Raw genomic sequence first — 19,329 nt, 5'->3', positions numbered from 1 at the left:
CAAGTTCAATAACTAAACCGTTATACTCGCACGTGTCAGGAGTTATCACGTGTCATACAATGGACGATGAAATAACTAGTAAAAACTAAAGAGAGAGAGAGAGAGAGATTGAATACAACAAAGAGAAATAGCTCAGATAAATTATTCAGAAAAGACAAACCTAATAGATTTCAACTAAAACGCAGTTACTCAGACAGTTGCTAAAGCCTTATTTGAGGTTGAGAAATATATTTGAAGTTCATAGTGAGGAATTCATACCATAGGAGGGATCAAATCTTCTGCTCGCAATTGTAATTGTTAATAAATAAGGTTCTATTCTTCACTTCTTCCTCACGCAAATCATCCTTATTGGGCTGAGTCTCATGAGCTGACACTTTCAAATCAATTTGAATTTCTTTTACAGCTGAGTTTTCGTCGCCGGCCTCGGGCACATCTTCGCTCGCATCTTGCAAGCCCAGTTTTTCTTGGTCGTCTCTAACAACTGAATTTTCCTCCTCGGTCGCCTCCGGCACGGATAAAACAGGCTCATCTTTACTCGCCTTTTCGACTCCGATTTTTTCTTGGTTTTCTGTTACAACTGGATTTTCATCCTTTGTTGCCTCTGGAAGGGATAACACAGGCAGATCTTTGCTAGCCTCTTCCACTACCAGTTTTTTAGGTTCATTTTTTTCCACCCCTTTTTGGATTTCAGCTGAATCTTGATCTGCTTCTTCTTCTGCTTTAACTTCCTCATTTTCTATAGCCTTACCACCTTCTGCAACCAGCTCCTTTTCTTTTACTGAAACATCTTCACTGTCTTTCATCACTGCATCTACTATGCTCTCTACTGTCTGTGTGTCTGGATTCTCACTTTCGGGCGCCGCTGCCTCATCAACTTCTTCCTCCGTATCTTCGCTATTCATTCTTCTTTTTCTTTGCTTCTTTGGCTGATCGTCCTCGAGAGATTCTGATGCCTTTACCTTTTCCCTAATTCTAACAGATCGCCGAGGGGTATCCCCTGTTTCATAAGCCAATGAAGAACTAAGATCACGTGACAAATGAAAGCTAATAATCTAGAGATAGAAAGAGGAAGGGAGCAGGGGAGGGGAGGCTACCATATCCCCAATCAAATTCTGCAGGAGAAGGGCCTCCAGGATGAGACCTAAGAAAACGGTCCAAATGCTTCCTGTTTTTGATCTCCTCTCCGGTGGGAGAAATAAAACTTACCCCGTTCCTTTTGGGAGCCCCATCCTTTGGAATGAACTGCAAATATAATGGCAATAGAGCTTTTAAACGAAAATCACCAATCTGTAATAATTAAAGCAACTATCCCAATTCAGAAAGAGAAATCTAATAAGTTTCAATCTAATCACCAACATAAGCAAAAGTGAAATATAAGGAGAAAGAGAAATAGTGGGCAAGGACTTAAGGCCATGGAGGGGAAGATTTTCTCCAACGAACAGGAATAGAATCCCCAACAAAAACGGGAAATGGTATCACCACATAATCTCTCTTGGAGATACAGTATATGAAAATTGAAGAAAATTAAAAATATAAAAGAAAACACAATTTGATCCCCAAATTCAAACTCTGAATCTTTAATGCATTCCCAAAGTATAAAAGAACCTATGATTAGCAAAGCAAAAGTTTAGTGTGCTTGGTTCATTGGCTTCTCCATGAATCTCTTAAATGAAAAATAATCAAAGCAGTTCGCACATTATACATCTTACAAAAATAACACCTAATTATCATCAATATGTGCCATTAGACCTTCGGATCATGTACAAATATTACACAGAGTTGCAGTATAAACACGGAGCAAAAGGTCTGCTCATCAAACACCTAAGAAACAAAAACAAGTTTGCCACACAAACAAATCAAGAAGATATTAGAGAACAATGGTTGGGCTCTGGTTGAGTACTCTCAACTAAATCATACAATATTTAAATTAGTTAGACATTAAATTAGTTAGATGAATGTGAAACCGTTTGTAGCTTGTATCCTTAATTGATAACCCAAAAACAAATGAAAAAGCACCTCATGAAGTTCAATCTTAATGCTGCACTAGAAACTTATGCTCTTTATGTTAAGAATGTGGCCTGATATTTCATGATCAACCACCTTATCACCTCTCTACTAAAAAATTCCATTACGCCAACAATAGAGCGTGAACTTGAAGACAACACAATACTCCAATGTGCTTTTTTATATCCTTCACCCAATCTTTACCCAATCTTTGCCCGATAGGCGATAACCAATTAAAACCGTGAAAGCTCAAAGAAAAAGCATGTCTTCAAAGGGGATGTAAGACCTTATAAACATTTTCATAAACCATGGAAGAACCCACTTAGTAAAATAGTCTTCTAAGTGATTGTGATGCGGACATCCGACAGTGGACGTTAATCAAAGGAAGAGACGAAGATCGACAGTCGAGATCCCTCCATTTTATCTTAGTTTATTAATTGTAATTTTTATTTAATTATGCATTTTCCGTTTTTACCCTTACTTAAGGGACTTTTCTTATGTAAGCCCAAGGGGAAATTTTGTCTTTTAGTTTTTTTTAAGGCCTATATATAGAGGCCCTTGCTCTTGTATTAGATCAATGATGAATTATTAAGAAAAGAAATTTTGGTTTGCACTTGTATTCTTTGGGAAGAACCTTGGATGAGATTCCACCAGCAGCAGGATGTGTCCGGGCTCGTGGCTTGAAGTCCCTTGGAGAAGGGCAACGTAGTACCCGTCAGCTGCAGGATGTGTCCGGGCTCGCGGTTGTATATTTCTTTCCCTAAATCCTTTTCTCCTCATTCCTTGACCGCTGGCCAAAATCCCCCACTTTCCACCGGCCGATTCTCCCATAAACATCTCCTCTTCCACAAAACTGCCGGCCACCTCCTTCCCTAGCCCCACCTCCCTAAAAAAAAAAGAAAAAAAAGGCCTCCTTTCGTTATTTAAGTTGTCTTTAATTTGGAAAGATTTTAAATTCAAATGAATCTAATTTGAATTTCAAATCCATCCTCATTAATTATCTTATTTTTGGTAACCTTTTTCATTCAATTAATTAATCAATTTCGAAATTGATTGATTAATTAATCTCTTAGTTCCAATTTCATTTCACCATCATTACTTTCCTAAATTAGCTCCTAACTTATTTGGAAAGTTTTCGAATTCAAATTCATTTTTGAATTTTAAATTCTTTGCTAAATAACATACATCTATTTTATGAAATCTTTCAATCATATTAAATCTGAAATTATTTTAAATTTAACTCTCCAATCTCCCATTAATGCATGGATCCACATACATTGTATGTGGACACCTTTCCTTTCCCTTCTCATTAGGCTGGCCCCTCTCTCTCCCCTCTATTCTAATTGTTTTCTTTTTAATTAAAGGCCCCAATTAAATAGATAATTAACTACTCTCTTCCCTCCCTCTTTTTCGTATTTGAATTTCAAATTCAAATCCATTCAAATTCAAATCCATTAATTAACGAAAATATGAGATGGAATTTTAGCTCTTTAATTTTTTTTTAATTACCCCCCTCCCGTTCTACATCAGATTGGGGTTTCTCCATGCTTAGCCTCTCGCACGAACCATTCAATTAAAGTGAACTATCCAATTGCCAGTAAATCAGGACCAGTATGTCCAGCTTCTTCAGCTAACCCCATGAAGTATCCAACAACGAGGCTGAATGAGAGACAAAATTTTAAAAAACAAGGAGTTATTGAACATCAATATTGATGAAGAATATTTCTCTTTTAGTCAATTCTCTGCATCTTAGATGAAATATTGGAAAGAAATAATTCCAACAGAAGTGTAAAAAATGACATGATTAACGAGTTCATGAAGTTGTCTCTCTCTCAAAAAAAGAAGAGCTTCAAAACCTATTAGATTGGGCATTTCTACCATGGACTCAAATTGAGATGGATGAATCCTTATTTTGGATCGCTAGGGCGCTAAAGCTTGTCAACTATAGCAGCAATGAAGTCCCAGTTATACCATTAAGCTTCTTGAACAAGGTGCCACCATGGCTGACCATTATTTGGTATGTTGAGCGACAAATGATTGCCCATAATGTACTGACATTTGGTAATAATGAAACATGTCATGCCAATCACATGCATGACAAGTGCACTTGTTCGACACTTAATCTAAATATTCAATTAAAAAAATAAAAAAGTTAAAAGACGTGTATGTCTGCATACATGTCCTATATAAATAACTTAAATTAAGCCATATAGTTTATTTAATTTTAACATATATTACTTAAATAAGCTAAGAACTAATTAGCAATTATTTTATTTTATATATTTCACTTTATTTTTCTATAATTTTTCTAATTTTATTTTTATATAAAGAACTAATTTTCTCAACTTTAAGCCAAAAATCTATAATATCATATGACTATTGCTCTTTTAATTGAGTTTAGGTATTTAATAAACTTAAATATACTTTTTATTTTAATGAACAATAAAATGAATTTATTATTATTATATGAATTTAGTTCATATTATTTAATTAGTGTAATTATGATGTAATAAAAAATTTGGGAAGGGCCCCAATTTTTTTATTACAAAAACAAAACCTTACTAATCTTTAAAAACATATATGGGATAAGAAAATACAACAAAGAAGAGACAACTTAGAAACTTTAAAACAAACTCTTACATTTCAAAACATATAAAAAGAACACATACAAACATAAAGAAACACTTACAACCTTCAAGACCAAACTTAAAACAACCTAAAGATGCTTTTCTTTCATTTAGAAGAAGGATACAAGTGGAAGGAATACTTGTGGGTAGAAGAAGGGATTAGAAGCCAAGACGAAGGATAGGAGTAACTCCTAAGTTATCCCACGATAGAGAAGAAGAAGAAGTGGACAAAGCTCTCAAGCCTTTCCAAAAAAAACTTCTCAGGTTTTTATCCAAAAACTATCATCATAAGTAATTCTTTTTAAGCCTCGAAACATCTATATATAGGCAAGAGAGGGCAGCCAAACAGCCCTTAAAACATTAATTAAAAACTTATTAGATTTAGGGAAATAAAAGGCCAACAATCATAACATATCAGCCCTCCAAATGGTACAGCAAAACAGAGGAGAAAAGCCACAGGAACCAAGCAGCAATCCACGGAACCAAGCAACAATCCACGACACTAAAAAACCAACCAGCCGTGGGAACCAAAGGGCCAAGGCACGGGAAAATAGCCAGCCAGTCGTGGGAAACAAAGAGCCAAGCAAGGGAAAACCAGCAGCCATCCACGGGAACCAAAGGGCCAAAATCCACCATAATGAGCTTCCACTAAACTTACATAAATGAGCTAAACTTTTTACTTCAATAAATGAACTAAAAAATAGCTCATAATAAGCTAAATTTCAACTCAAAGAATTAATGAGCTAGCAAGTCCAAGAGTAGTCAAAACAAAAATTTAGGATTTGATTTGACCCCCCTTTGCCCACATCAAATTACTATAATTTTTTTTTTTTTAATTTCAAAGATATAGTATTATGATATTGTGTCCATTACGTGTCTGAGTCTTATTGTGTCTGTATCCATATCAGTACATCGTAACTGATTGTCGTTAGAAACCTAGATGTCTCCTGTGTTTGAGTTTTAGATGCTTTATTGAGTCAAACAAAAAATTGATCCTTTAAAAATTGTGTTGCATTGGCTTGGAAGTATATGTTTGCATATTTAGGAGGAGAACTTAATGGTACTTAATGATAAGCTTCAAACACCACCAAAATCTTTGCGTTACATGTGTATTTAAAGTAGCAATTATAAAATTTGATGTCTTTCGATGAGTGCGAATTGCTGTTTCATACAAACATAAAGAAACACTTACGACCTTCAAGACCAAACTTAAAACAACCTAAAGATGCTTTTCTTTCATTTAGAAGAAGGATACAAGTGGAATGAATACTTGTGGGTAGAAGAAGGGATTAGAAGCCAAGACGAAGGATAGGAGTAACTCGTAAGTTATCCCACGATAGAGAAGAAGAAGAATTGGACAAAGCTCTCAAGCCTTTCCAAAAAAACTTCTCAAGTTTTTATCCAAAAATTATCATCATAAGTAATTCTTTTTAAGCCTCAAAACATCTTCTATATATAGGCAAGAGAGGGCAGCCTAACAGCCCTTAAAACATTAATTAAAAACTTATTAGATTTAGGGAAATAAAAGGCCAACAGTCATAACATATCATCCCTCCAAACAGTACAGCAAAACAGAGGAGAAAAGCCACAGGAACCAAGCAGCAATCCACGGAACCAAGCAACAATCCACGAAACCAAGCAGCCAGCATAGGAAACAAAGGGTCACGGCACTGAAAAACCAACCAGCCGTGGGAACCAAAGGGCCAAGGCAGGGGAAAACAGCCAGCCAGTCGTGGGAACCAAAGGGCCAAGCACGGGAAAACCAGCAGCCATCCACGGGAACCAAATGGCCAAAATCCACCATAATGAGCTTCCACTAAACTTACATAAATGAGCTAAACTTTTTACTTCAATAAATGAATTAAAAAACAGCTCATAATGAGCTAAATTTCAACTCAAAGAATTAATGAGCTAGCAAGTCCAAGAGTAGTCAAAACAAAAATTTAGGATTTGATTTGACCCCCCTTTGCCTACATCAAATTACTATAATTTTTTTTTTTTTAATTTCAAAGATATAGTATTATGATATTGTGTCCATTACGTGTCTGAGTCTTATTGTGTTTGTATCCATATCGGTACATCGTAACTGATTGTCGTTAGAAACCTAGATGTCTCCTTTGTTTGAGTTTTAGAAGCTTTATTGAGTCAAACAAAAAATTGATCCTTTAAAAATTGTGTTGCATTGGCTTGGAAGTATATGTTTGCATATTTAGGAGGAGAACTTAATGGTACTTAATGATAAGCTTCAAACACCACCAAAATCTTTGCGTTACATGTGTATTTAAAGTAGCAATTATAAAATTTGATGTCTTTCGATGAGTGCGAATTGCTGTTTCTTATAATTGGCCTCTAACAAGTGCCTCGAATTTCGATACGAAGATTTTGTTGTGTTGCCCCTTCATAGAGGAGATCATTGTATAAATTTTCCCTTCTCTAATAAGTAGGGCCAATTAAGGGGAATATAATTGTCGCTTGTCTAGCAAAGGAGTGCATTTAATTGTCCTTCTTTGTTGTGAGTATGCAAGGTCATTGGGATGATAACATGATGCACTAGGACTAGGTCAAAAACTATGAGTTGACTATTCATATTTCTTTGCCAATCAATTTTTTATTGTAAACCAATCCTCAATCTAGTTCAAGATCATCTTATTATATAAGGAATATCTTCAGGCATTTTTACTATTAATTTCTACATGTTTACTAAGCCCCAATAGTTTAAGGCCCAATTTGAGCACTTATTAGAATTGCTTTCCCATCTGATCACCCTTCAATAAATATTTTTTACTCGTGTTCTTTTAGCGAGTTCGGATTTTGGGTTTTATGATTGATGCCACTGAGGATGACTCCCACACACCACTGTCAATTTTGAAGGTTAAGGCATGCACAAATCACCCCTCCTTGCTTTAGGCCTTTGTCAAGCTTGTCCTCATCAATGTAGGAGTTTCTATGGATAAGTTAAGTTGCATGGACTCCAGCACTATCTAATAACTCTTATAAACTATTGATAGTCTTAGAAACTATTGATCAAGACCATGTTGAGATGAATTTCTTGTGATTAACAATTCTGTCCAATAGGAGTTGAACAATATGCTCATATTCAATGTTCGATTTCCTCGCCTGCTTGATGTACTTAATGATTGTCTCATCACATCTTTCATTTGGACGAGATAAATGATTGTCACTCTTTCAAAGGGTATAATTGAACCTCTTTCCTAAATATTTTCAAGTGTCAAAACCCTTAGGTGGCGAAAATGTCAAGTTAGTCCTGAAGTGTCAAAACCCTAATGCTCCCTAAGAAAGGATTAACTTATTAATTGATATATTAGAGGCTGTTCATTTTGGGCGGTGTCCCTAAAGCCTAAAATTATGCTGCCCCAAGATCTAATGTTGGAAGAATTACATCAATCTGAACATTTCACATATCAACAAGAGCTAGACTAATTGCATAAATAGGGGAATGCATAAATGAATTACTATTCATTAAATGTTTACATTGTTTTAAACCCAAAATGACATATTTACAATATTTATAAATATAATAAATGAGACCATCATTATGAAGAATACATCATGACTACAAAAAGAAAAAGAAAGATAAAAAGATGTAGAAAGAAACTCCAGCCTTCAGCCTAGAACAACCTCAATCTACAGAATCCTTACCATTGCCTGAAAACATGTAAAACCACATAATAAACACACAGCTCAACAAATAACCAATATTTAACCAGATATAATAAACATATATTGTAGGGATATATAGTAGTAAATATATCATATATTTAATATACATGACAGTCATATTCTCATCATATATCATAGGGGCTTCAAAATGAGTATTCGGGTAGGGTTTGGATCGAACCCAAAATTGACTCGGGTCCAATTCAACAAACCCGAATCCAACACGGTTTTGCAAACGTGTCAAAAATTTAGACCCGAACCCACTAACCCGCGGTTGCGAGAGCACGTGCTGCGAGCATTGAGCACGAGCTACGCTATTGTGGGGGAGAGAAGCCTTGTCGGACCACGTGAGTGTGCAGATGTGGGGTGAGTGCGAGCGTGCGGCCTACGCGAGCGAGCGATGGCAGCCAAGCGGGACCATGCGAGAGTGTTGTGGTGCGGGTGCGCTGTGGCAAGGGCGGCCTGACGAGACCACGCGGATGTGCCATGCGTGAGTTGCGGGGTGACTAGAGAGGTCAAATGAGACTCATATCAAATTCGGGTTAGCGGGTTGACCCAAACTCGACCATATGCTAAACGGGTTAACCCAAACCCGAATTTTCCAGGTCATGTCAATAATTGTCACCGCTAATATATCAATACATATGTTCATATCAGTACCCTTTCAATTTAGCTACATGTTACTCATATCAATACTATCATCAATCAATCAACCAATCTCACATTTCATTAGTCTTATCAATTATCAATCTTATCTATCATCAATCATTAGTCACATTTTTCATCAGGTGTATCTATCTTCTGTCATTACTCGTATATGTCATTCATATATATATTTCATATCATATATGCATATCAATATGAAATTCAACAAGGTAAGACATTCAACTTTAATTTGGTGTTTTCAAGATCATTTAAATCCCAATTGTTAGTTAGCTGACCACTTTAATTTAACCCCAATCATTTAGTTCATCATCAAACTCTATCTTATTATCATTATTCATAAATCTTAATCAATTCACACATGACTTTCAATAAATCAATGAAGAGTCATTGCCCTCTACCCGTCGGCATAATCGGTCAATTAGTTACCAGATATAACTAGAATTACACCACGAAACTTTTTTATTTTAAAGAAAGCATGTCAGCCCACTCTCCTATATAAGATATTAATGTTTTAATTGTCAAACAATATTAATTATAGTGTTGATTGAAAAACTTCCTAACTTACAAGCAAATGTCACATTCTTTCTATATCAATTAGATCATTTGCTCAATACAATACAATAAATATCTTATTTATATGAGGGTATTATGCCCTGAAATGCATGTTATGCCAAATGAACGACAATCATATGTATGTCATGATTTCATATCCATATCAGTACAGTAGCACCCGGATACCCGATCATTTTACAATCAACAGTTTCCCTACACATTTCATGTAAAATGTCATATCAACCAAAGCACCTGGTGAAAATTCAATATAAACCAGTCAAAATGTTCATAATATTGTTATCATCACATATCAAAAGTTACACAATAAAAATTCACTAAAATATGAGAGATTGCATTTTCACCAGATTCAAGAGAAAGAAATATACTAAACTCATAATCATTGAAAACAAAAATAGAGTAAAAATCACTTCCAATGAGAAGAAAAAAAATTTGTAACAGGAATGACGGACAAAAAAATGAGAGATATTCATATTAAGTATATAAAAAATATGATTTAGTGTTCAACGTTGCGGCGCTATGGATCAAATGTTGCGGCATTGCATGCTCAATCTTGATTTGCAGTAGAATAGAGAGCTCAGTGCCGCCACGTCGAATTCCAGTGCTGCTCCCCCAGTGCCACAGCTCGCCAATTCAAAATTTTCAGATTTTATTTTAAAATTATTTTCACAATTTCCGGCGTTACAAGTATACCCCTTAATCTTTGGCATTGTAAGAGCTTGTTGTAGCATGCTTAAAAAATTTCTTGTGGAGACATTTCCCCATTACCTTCAATATTTCTTAGATTTTTTTTTTGGTAGTGGGATTTTTTTTTCTCCTTCTTTTCTTTTATTATTGTCTTTTATAGGAGTCAGACAACTCAACTCACTAGAACTTCTTGAGCTCCCCAATCAATTATTGAGCTTGATCCACCATAGCTAAAGTTATTATTAGTACAAACAACAATCATTGTCATTAGAGTTGGACATGGAACCAGCTAGATCAACAATGAGAGTTGGGTCCACAAGTGAGCAATGATTATTTTTTTTTTCCATCTCATCTTATAAATCTTTTTTTTCAAAGGAGTAAGTGTCATCATCATGCCTGCAAAAAAAGGGCATTATATTGTGTTGAGACTAAAAAAAAAGGGCCAATAACAACCTAGTCCATCTCTTTGTAGATTACATTCATTTTTCAAACAAGGCCACACTTAGAGTTAGTATGGAGAAGATATCCGCCATCTTTTTAAGGAGTCCCAATTGTACCAACAATAACAAAAGTCTTGAAAAGCTAGCACCTTAGCATATTGAGATAATCACATTGGGCCTCTTGCCAAAACTTAAAGACACAAGTTCATTAAACTTGAGCAACAATTAGTTGAGCTGGAGATGCGAAACTCAAATCTACATTGTCACAACTTATAAATATAGATATAAAGCGAACAACTAGAACATTGAACTCTTAATTTGATTTATAGGTGTTTGACTTGCTTTATTATTTTGAATTTTAGTAGAATTTTTTAATTTCAATAATTTCAATATAAATGCTTGAGATATTTACCAATTATAAAAGTTTAATAGTGCCCTAATTGGATCCTTATCCCTTAAGATTTTTTAAAACCTATGCAGCGACTTGAGGCTAGAATCCTCTTTTTTTATATTTATATATGTCCCTCTTGTGGCTTCTATCAGTCCCAAGCCATGCAGCTTTTATTTCAATTTCTTATGTTTTTCTCAAGTGCAACTTCCCTATTTTTGTTTCACTACTTTTATTTCTAGCAGCTGTAAAACCCGCAAAACGTCGTTTTAGACCTCGCACGCTTTTCAAAGCGTCGCGACGAGTTTTAAGTGGAAAATTCGAGGATGTCGGATTTCGATGGAAATAATTTTGAAAAATTCTACGCAAAATTCTAAGAAATTTGATGTAAAGAACTTATATTTAATTTTGCTTAATTTAGGAATTAAAATTAAGAGAAGTTTCATAATGCCAATTCTACCCTTAAGGTTTGTTCAAGCATGGGTTGTTTAAGTAAGGGCATGTATGTCTTTTGGCTTTCCCCCATCTTCCTATTATGAGCCAACCGAGCCCTCATTCTCCCCATTCGCACGGTTTGAGCGAAAGAAACCGAGAGGGAGCGGACGGTAGGGGCGACGAGCAAGGGAGATCGAGCGGCTCCGGCGGCGGTTTCCGGCGGCCAATCTTGGGGAAAATCGTAGGGGAGACTAAAGGAAGTGAAAGGTATGCAATAGAACTAGGTTTTTCCCTCTCATTCTCAAGATTTTTGGAAGAGAAGATTTCTAGGGTTTGAGAAAAACTTAAGTTTTCTTTGAGATTCTTTTGAGAAAAGTTTAGGGAAGGTTAGGGGGATGTTTCTAAACCCTAATGTGCATTTTCTTTCATAAAAATATGAGTTTTGAAAATTAGGGTTTTTGCTTAAAAGTTGTTTCTTTGGAAATGTCTTCACAAATGAGGTTCCTATTAACCTAAGAAAGCTTCTAATTGAAAAATATTGAATGAACGACGAAATTTTTGAGTTTATGGATTTAGGGTTTTTCCCCAATCATGATATTTTTGATCCCCACGGTTTTCGTAGGTTGTAGGGAGGATTTTAGAAGCAAATATATGAGTTTTGCATGAAAAACCATATTTTCTAATTTTTGATTTATTTAATTCCGAAAATTTAATTTATTTTAAGGATGTTTTGAAGGTGAGGAAGGGTGTGGTATGTTTAGAATCTAAAGTGTTGGCCTAAACTTTTAATGAGAAGAAAGGGGTTGAAAGATTTCATGAAAAATGGGAAGGGTTTGTTTTGGAACTTAAACAACATAGAAAGGTCTTTATTTACTTTAGAATTAAGGTTTAGTTTATTGTGTAGAAACTAGTCACTAATGTATTCTTTAATTATTTCTTTTAGATATAAATTGAGTGGAAGGAAAGAGTTGATCGGACAAACGAAAAAGGGACACGGATTGAGGTAGGTGGAATGGAAGTTTTTATAAATAATAGCTAACATTTCTTTCATTGCATTTACATAGAAATGGTAAATTCCTTCATGCTTATTATGATATCTTTTTATGACTCTTGCTTCTTTGTAAATGTTCATGGATACCCAAAGCAAAGGCAAGGATTTTCACTTTATGCAAATGGACAACTCATGAATGATCCTCATATTCTTTTCTTTACTTGTACTACACATGTTTTTCATTTACATGCAAATGACATGAGCATAGCAAGCATACACATTCATATGGAAACATACACTTGTTTAATTCATGAATGGTTTAATTTAAAGCATTTCTTATGGTTATATAAATACTAAATGTATGTGCATGTTGACGCGGGAGTATCACATGGAAAAGGAGGCTCTTATGAGCCATGGAAAAGGAGGCTCTTATGAGCCATGGAAAAGGAGGCTCTTATGAGCTATGGAAAAGGATGGTTCCTATGAACCAATGGAAAAGGAAATGGCCAATTTATATGTACCTGATCAGTACAAGTGATACTCCTGAGACGTTCATATCCATATCAGTACAGTAGCACCCGGATACCCGATCATTTTACAATCAACAGTTTCCCTACACATTTCATGTAAAATGTCATATCAACCAAAGCACCTGGTGAAAATTCAATATAAATCAGTCAAAATGTTCATAATAATGTTATCATCACATATCAAAAGTTACACAATAAAAATTCACTAAAATATGAGAGATTGCATTTTCACCAGATTCAAGAGAAAGAAATATACTAAACTCATAATCATTGAAAACAAAAATAGAGTAAAGATCACTTCCAATGAGCTGAAAAAATTTTTGTAACAGGAATGACGGACAAAAAATGAGAGATATAACTGGAGAAAGAGAATTCTCAAGTTGTAATTAGTAGAAGAGAATTCCAAGGACCTTTCTTTATAAATAAGGGTCTGGAGCATTCTAGTTAATAAAATTTGGATTAGAATGACATTCTAATTGCATATGCTATTTTTGCTACTTCTAGAAGTCAATTCCTTTATTAATAGATTTTGAGAGAGGTCATCTCCTCGTACAAGCAAGTAGCTTGTTTCATTTTGGTGAGTTCCTTTAGAGTCTTATATTTTCTTCCATATTTTATTTGTGGTTTGAATGTATGCTTAATTTTAATCAAATTTGATACAGTCTAGTTTTCAACAAATATATGAATTTCTAAGTGTTCCATGATTTTCTAGATCTTGAATCTCTAACCTTACCTGTAAGGGAATGCAATAAGACTCATTTAAATTGGTTTAAATTGTCAAATGCTAAGAGTTTGTGATATAAGAATTCTGAGAGTGTTGCACAATTTTCTACGTCTTATATTTTATATATACATAGGAAATCTTAAACCCTAAGATGCCTTAAACTAATATTTGATGATATCAAAGCTTAAGCTTATGTTACTATATCAAATAGAAGTTGGGCTCAATATTAAGGTCGTCAAAAGGATGTACTTTTAGAAAATATGAAAAAATAATTAAATGAGTTTATATAGAAACAAGACTAAAAGAAGCATGATAAAATCAAGTTCAACAAAGAATTGAAAATTTGAAAACTACTCGTTATCAACCTAATGAACAAGATATTGACTTCTTAAATAAATAGTTCAATTTGAATGTTAACCTAATTAAACCACACAACATCAACAAGGTAGACATAAACAAAATAGTACATGACAACGAAATCTATGGAAATAATAGACATCAGAGGTATGATTTAGCTGACATAACTAAGAAAATGAAGTATCATCCTCATTTGATGGGAGAATCATAGTGTTTTTAAATTAGGTTATAGAAAAGAATAATTTCATTGAACAACACCATATCTGATGAGCATCAAGTAAGATTTACAAGTGAATATTAATAGGGCAAGCTCTGATATGTTAGATAAGCATGGAAAAAAACGAGAAATGCTTGGTAGAGAACCTAAAACAACTTGTGTTGAAATGAGACATTACATTTAAAGAGAATATACCACTTTGTCATTTCATAATTCTTTGCTTAATAATTTTAATGCTTTAAAATAAGAAATGAAAACAATTATTGAATGTATGAATTTATTTGAGTTAATGATGTGTTCTAATTAGTAGTGGATCTCAAAACAATACTATCTAGTATCTAGTTTCAAGTTTGACTTGCAATCTAATATTAAAAAGATATAACACCTCATAATTGTAACAATTGAAAAAGCTTTCCAACTTGCATTAAATTTTGAGTAATATTTAAACATCCAACTAATTAGAGATCAATCTAAAAATTAAATCTCCAAGACTCCCCCGACAATTCATATGGCAAATTTAATTTTAGAGTATCAAATTTGCCAACTTAGCCCTTGATCATACAAAATTGATAAAAAAAATTTCCCTAATGTAGAAATTGTGATACAAAATTGATCCCGATTTAATCCCAAAGGGACCATTTTGGAACAATTTTATATAATCGAGTAACTAAATTGAACAAATATGATAATCTACAACTAGATTGGCTACATACTAATAAGAAGGGGGGAGGGGGACTATTTTGGATTTTAATCCATATACATAATAAAAAGTGTCATATCATTAAAATACTTTATCTCAAAAATATTAGAACTACTCCATCCAAATATAGTAATACCATTAGTAATAATAAGGATAATAAAGTAAAACCTTTGACTAGTACGTCTTCTAAAACCTTTGCAAAAGCATTAGTTTAAATGCAACAGATTGGTCATAATGCAAATGATTTTTTTTTTTAATTTTTATTCTTTTAGTCATAATGCAAATGAATGTCGAGGTACAAATTTATATTTTTATGCAAAAATATAGATGATAAGGAATCAATAAAGGAGACGACATTCATGAATTTGATCAAAAAATAAATGATTTTAAAATCTTAAATTTGTGTATTCTTCAAATACTCAAAGATGCATTATTGCTACATCTAAATTTGAATTAAACTGAAAAAAAAACCACAAGTTTATTTAAAAAATGAGGATAAAATCTATAACCATATCTTTAGATAGAGGAAATTGCATAAATGTTGTAGCTACATTGACTACTGATTATATAAAATTTTAATATGAATCAAATTCGCAACCATATAAAATGGCATGGGCAAACAAGGTTTCCATTTTTATTACATAAAAATATTTACTACATTTTAATTTGCTACATGTACTGATAAATCTAGCATAATATTTTGATTATGGAGATAAAATATATAATCTTGGGTACCAGTGAGCTTTATCTTAGCTGACATGCTCCCTAGTTCCCAGGGAAAAGGTTATGGGTTCATACTCTAACTCATGTGATATGCTCCTTTAAGCTGCTTATATGGAGGTTAGCATGTTTCTTGGCTCCCTGAACTTGCGCCAAACATACAAAAATAAAATATTTGGGATAAATTTCAATAATTAAAAAATATATATATATTTTTGGCTTTGGTCGTCCATAGTTAAATGATATAGATGTTACTCATTTTGAAAATATTAATACCAATTTGTTCAAAAGTAATGAAATAAGAAATCATGAAGCATACTAAGCTTAGAAATAAGTTTTTTTCGCCTACAGAATAATATAAGCTTTATTAACTCCTTTCTTTTCTAGAACTCTCCACGGCACTTCTCTTGAAACTTTAGCATATGCTTTCTCTAAATCAATAAATATCATATGTATGTCCTCCTTATTAGCTCTAAAATTCTCCATCAAACCTCTCAATAAATGTATAGCTTCCATATTAGACCAAACCAGCATGAATCCAAATTGATTTTGATAAAAATTAGTATCACGTAGTAACCTAGGCTCAATTGCTCTCTCCCATAGTTGTAATGTATGAAACATTAACTTAATTCCGCTATAATTCGCACACTATTGTGCATCACCTTTATTCTTAAAAATAGGTACCAACACACTCCACTCATATAGCATCTTTTTAGTCTTCAAAATAACATTGAAAATTTAGTAAACCAAGAATATCTTTCACCTCCTACATTTTCATACCTCTATTAGAATATCATCAGGTCCAACTACTTTTCCATACTACATTCTTTTAAGTCTCTCTAACTTTGGTCTTACTAATACGATGGTAAAAACAAAAATCTATATTTTCACTTAGGATACTAAGGTCACTAAAGTATGTTGTATTCTCATAATTCTCATTAAAAAGCTTATTGAAATATCTCATCCAACTATGTTGAATACCCCTCTTCTAATAAAAATACTTTTTGATATTCATCCTTAATAAATTCCTCAATTGTTATAAATTAATACTTTCTGTAGAAGATAAATATAACTATCAAAACTATGTAATTTTCAAATAACATATGATGAAATAACTTGATTCAAAAAATATATCACAACCAATACCAATGGATGCAAACTTATTATTGATCCTTTATTTAATTTTGCAATGACTCTTGAAAAAATCGCTTTTCCCTTTGATGCATATCAACCTAAAACTAGCATTTATGAATCATATACAAATTTTTTTCATAGTTATATACATGTTAACTAATCACTTTCGCATAAAAGAATTTTATAAACTTTTTTTTTTCAAAAATAAAATAAAATAAAATTGTTGATCCCAGCATGTGGCTTTGAAAGCCATTGTTTCATTAACCTATACATTTAATTTCTGTGTATGATGCATAAGCTGGTTATTCTACAATTACAATAATCCTTAAAATCCCTTTTGTTCTTAAAAAACTAGTACAAAAGTTTATTCTTAAATCATCGCGCATCCTCTAACACTTCAAGATTGCTATGAAAATATTTATAATCAAACAACTCGAACACCTACCACGATAACTCTCCAAATTTCAAAGAAGATGCTAACTTCAACATTCACCTTTATAAGTCTTTCAAAACACTCTTTTAGACCAATCAATAAAATTCTGTGTGACCTACTCATAGCATTCTTCTTAATCTTTTAATAACTCTGGTTTTATCGTTTTCCAAGGTATCATTCTGATTTTTTTTACTTGATGTCTTCACTTTTCATGAACCTATCATTTTCATTGTTAATCATCAAATTCTATAAAAGTCTATGGATATTCTTTATTTTTTCCCAACTACATTCTATATTCCATTCCCCCTTCCCTAGTAACTACATCTATGATTGTAATTCAAAAAAAATAAAAAAAAATTAAGGCAAAACAATATGAATAGCACGAGTATTTCTATGTGTAACAATTGCGGCTTAATGCAGCAGAATTTTGTAACGATGATAATAAAAATAGCATAACACGATGATCATCAGTATGTTATAAGTAAAGTTACAACAAAAAAAGTCATGTCATAACCCTCAATTTAATTTTTGTAACAATGGAACATCAACTTCAACAGCTGCATATAACGGATGTTGCAATGGATGTTCCGTAGTTAATCATGTCATATACCAGATTCTACATACTGCACGAGTGATACTGTGCGTAATCCGGAAGCAAGCTTAACGCTCGATGAAAAATTCTATTAGCCTAGAAAACAAACGTCAATCAACTAACTAATAAAGCCCCAGTTCATACAAGTAGGACGCCATCACCCAGCAATTTGGTCTCAATTACTCTTCAAACAAAGCCAAACTACGGTCAACTCCCGAAAACTAATAATAAATGCAGAGAAACTAAAAGCGGAATAGAATAAATGGAGGGAAACAAAAAATTCCACTAAAAAAATCTCATAAACCCTAGGAGGCGAGCCAACAACTTAGTTCGTAAGTAAGCAGAAGTCAAATTAGGGCATATGCACGTAATTATAAATTATCGCAAAAAGAATGGCTGGATGAGCAAAAAACCTAGCAAGGATCGAAATCCGACCTTCTTCCAGCCAGCAGGGGCTGGCAGCTCCACGGAGTCGATCTCCTTCTCCACCATTCTTATTCCTCCCCCCACTTTCTCTTCTCACAGTACACGAGCTCGCGATTCCAGGTAGATTTCCCGCTTGTCGGCCGCCAACAAAATCCCCCCAAAAAGGTGATATATATCCGTTAAAATTAGGAACAAATCTAGATTTCGGCCGCCGATCTCGCTCTCGATCGCCGCGGCGGAATCATTGAGAGCCATAATCGGAATGAATCCGGCGACTCAAGTCCGTGGTGATGCAACGTGTACCCGTTCGATCGAGACGGGTGTTTCCATAGCGATCAGCCTAATGCTGACTAATCATTTAAAACATTATTTAATTTGAGATTTTATAAAAATATTGTAATTTTTTACATATTTACATAAATACCATTTAAATTTCATATTTCATATTTACTCAAAAAATTTATTTATACAATACTACTTAATTATTTATTTATATACCAAATAGCTAAATTCAAATTAATTTTAACAACATACTATATCTAAATAGCATTAAAATTTAAGCAGATAAATTTTTATTTCACTTTAGATAACATTTTTTTATCTAATTTGGTTATTATAACATTATATGAATAAATATTAAATTATTTATCTTCATAACATATTATATCTAAATAACATTAAAATTTAAGCATGAAAATATAAATTTCATTGATCATATCATTGTGTAAGTAAATATTAAAATTTAAATATTATATGTATAAATAATTAAATATAAAAAAATAGATAATATTTATCAAATCCCTCAATTTAATATAACATCATAATAGCAAAATCATATCAATATATACCTAAAAAAATATATTTCATTTTAGATAAATTAAATATAGCAATATTTTTAATTTAATTATTGATACATCATCACAAATTTATCTTGATCGGGCACAAATCTCGAGGCAAAAAGCTAGGTGTAAACTTCAAAGATTAAATTCAGGAGCATCTGGACTCCGATT

The 19,329-nt window shown here is 33.2% G+C and overlaps 1 protein-coding gene across 1 annotated transcript; it reads right to left on the bottom strand.

Moving 5' to 3' along the window:
* Nucleotides 1–269: 269 nt before the first annotated feature.
* On the bottom strand, nt 270–18,596 carry LOC110113637 (methyl-CpG-binding domain-containing protein 11). The gene is made up of 3 exons (XM_020846295.2): nt 18,329–18,596; nt 1,095–1,242; nt 270–997 (listed from the first exon to the last, which is right to left on the bottom strand). The coding sequence occupies exons 1-3, from the start codon at nt 18,383–18,385 to the stop codon at nt 270–272; spliced, it is 933 nt and encodes a 310-aa protein (XP_020701954.1). The 5' UTR covers nt 18,386–18,596.
* Between the last annotated feature and the right edge of the window lie 733 nt (nt 18,597–19,329).

This window comes from Dendrobium catenatum, unplaced genomic scaffold, assembly GCF_001605985.2.
Source record: "Dendrobium catenatum unplaced genomic scaffold, ASM160598v2 fragScaff_scaffold_847, whole genome shotgun sequence".
Lineage (NCBI taxonomy): Eukaryota > Viridiplantae > Streptophyta > Magnoliopsida > Asparagales > Orchidaceae > Dendrobium > Dendrobium catenatum.
Note: the sequence above shows the minus strand (reverse complement) of the source record. Positions and strands in the feature narration are given on the sequence as shown.

What these genes read in the sequence shown, in the direction of transcription:
- LOC110113637 (XM_020846295.2), bottom strand. Translation starts at nt 18,385, where the DNA reads ATGGTGGAGAAGGAGATCGACTCCGTGGAGCTGCCAGCCCCTGCTGGC. An exon ending in CCCCTGCTGGCTGGAAGAAG is followed by an intron (nt 1,243 to 18,328) that starts GTCGGATTTCGA and finishes TTATATTTGCAG; the next exon opens with TTCATTCCAAAGGATGGGGC. An exon ending in AGAATTTGATTGGGGATATG is followed by an intron (nt 998 to 1,094) that starts GTAGCCTCCCCT and finishes CTTATGAAACAG; the next exon opens with GGGATACCCCTCGGCGATCT.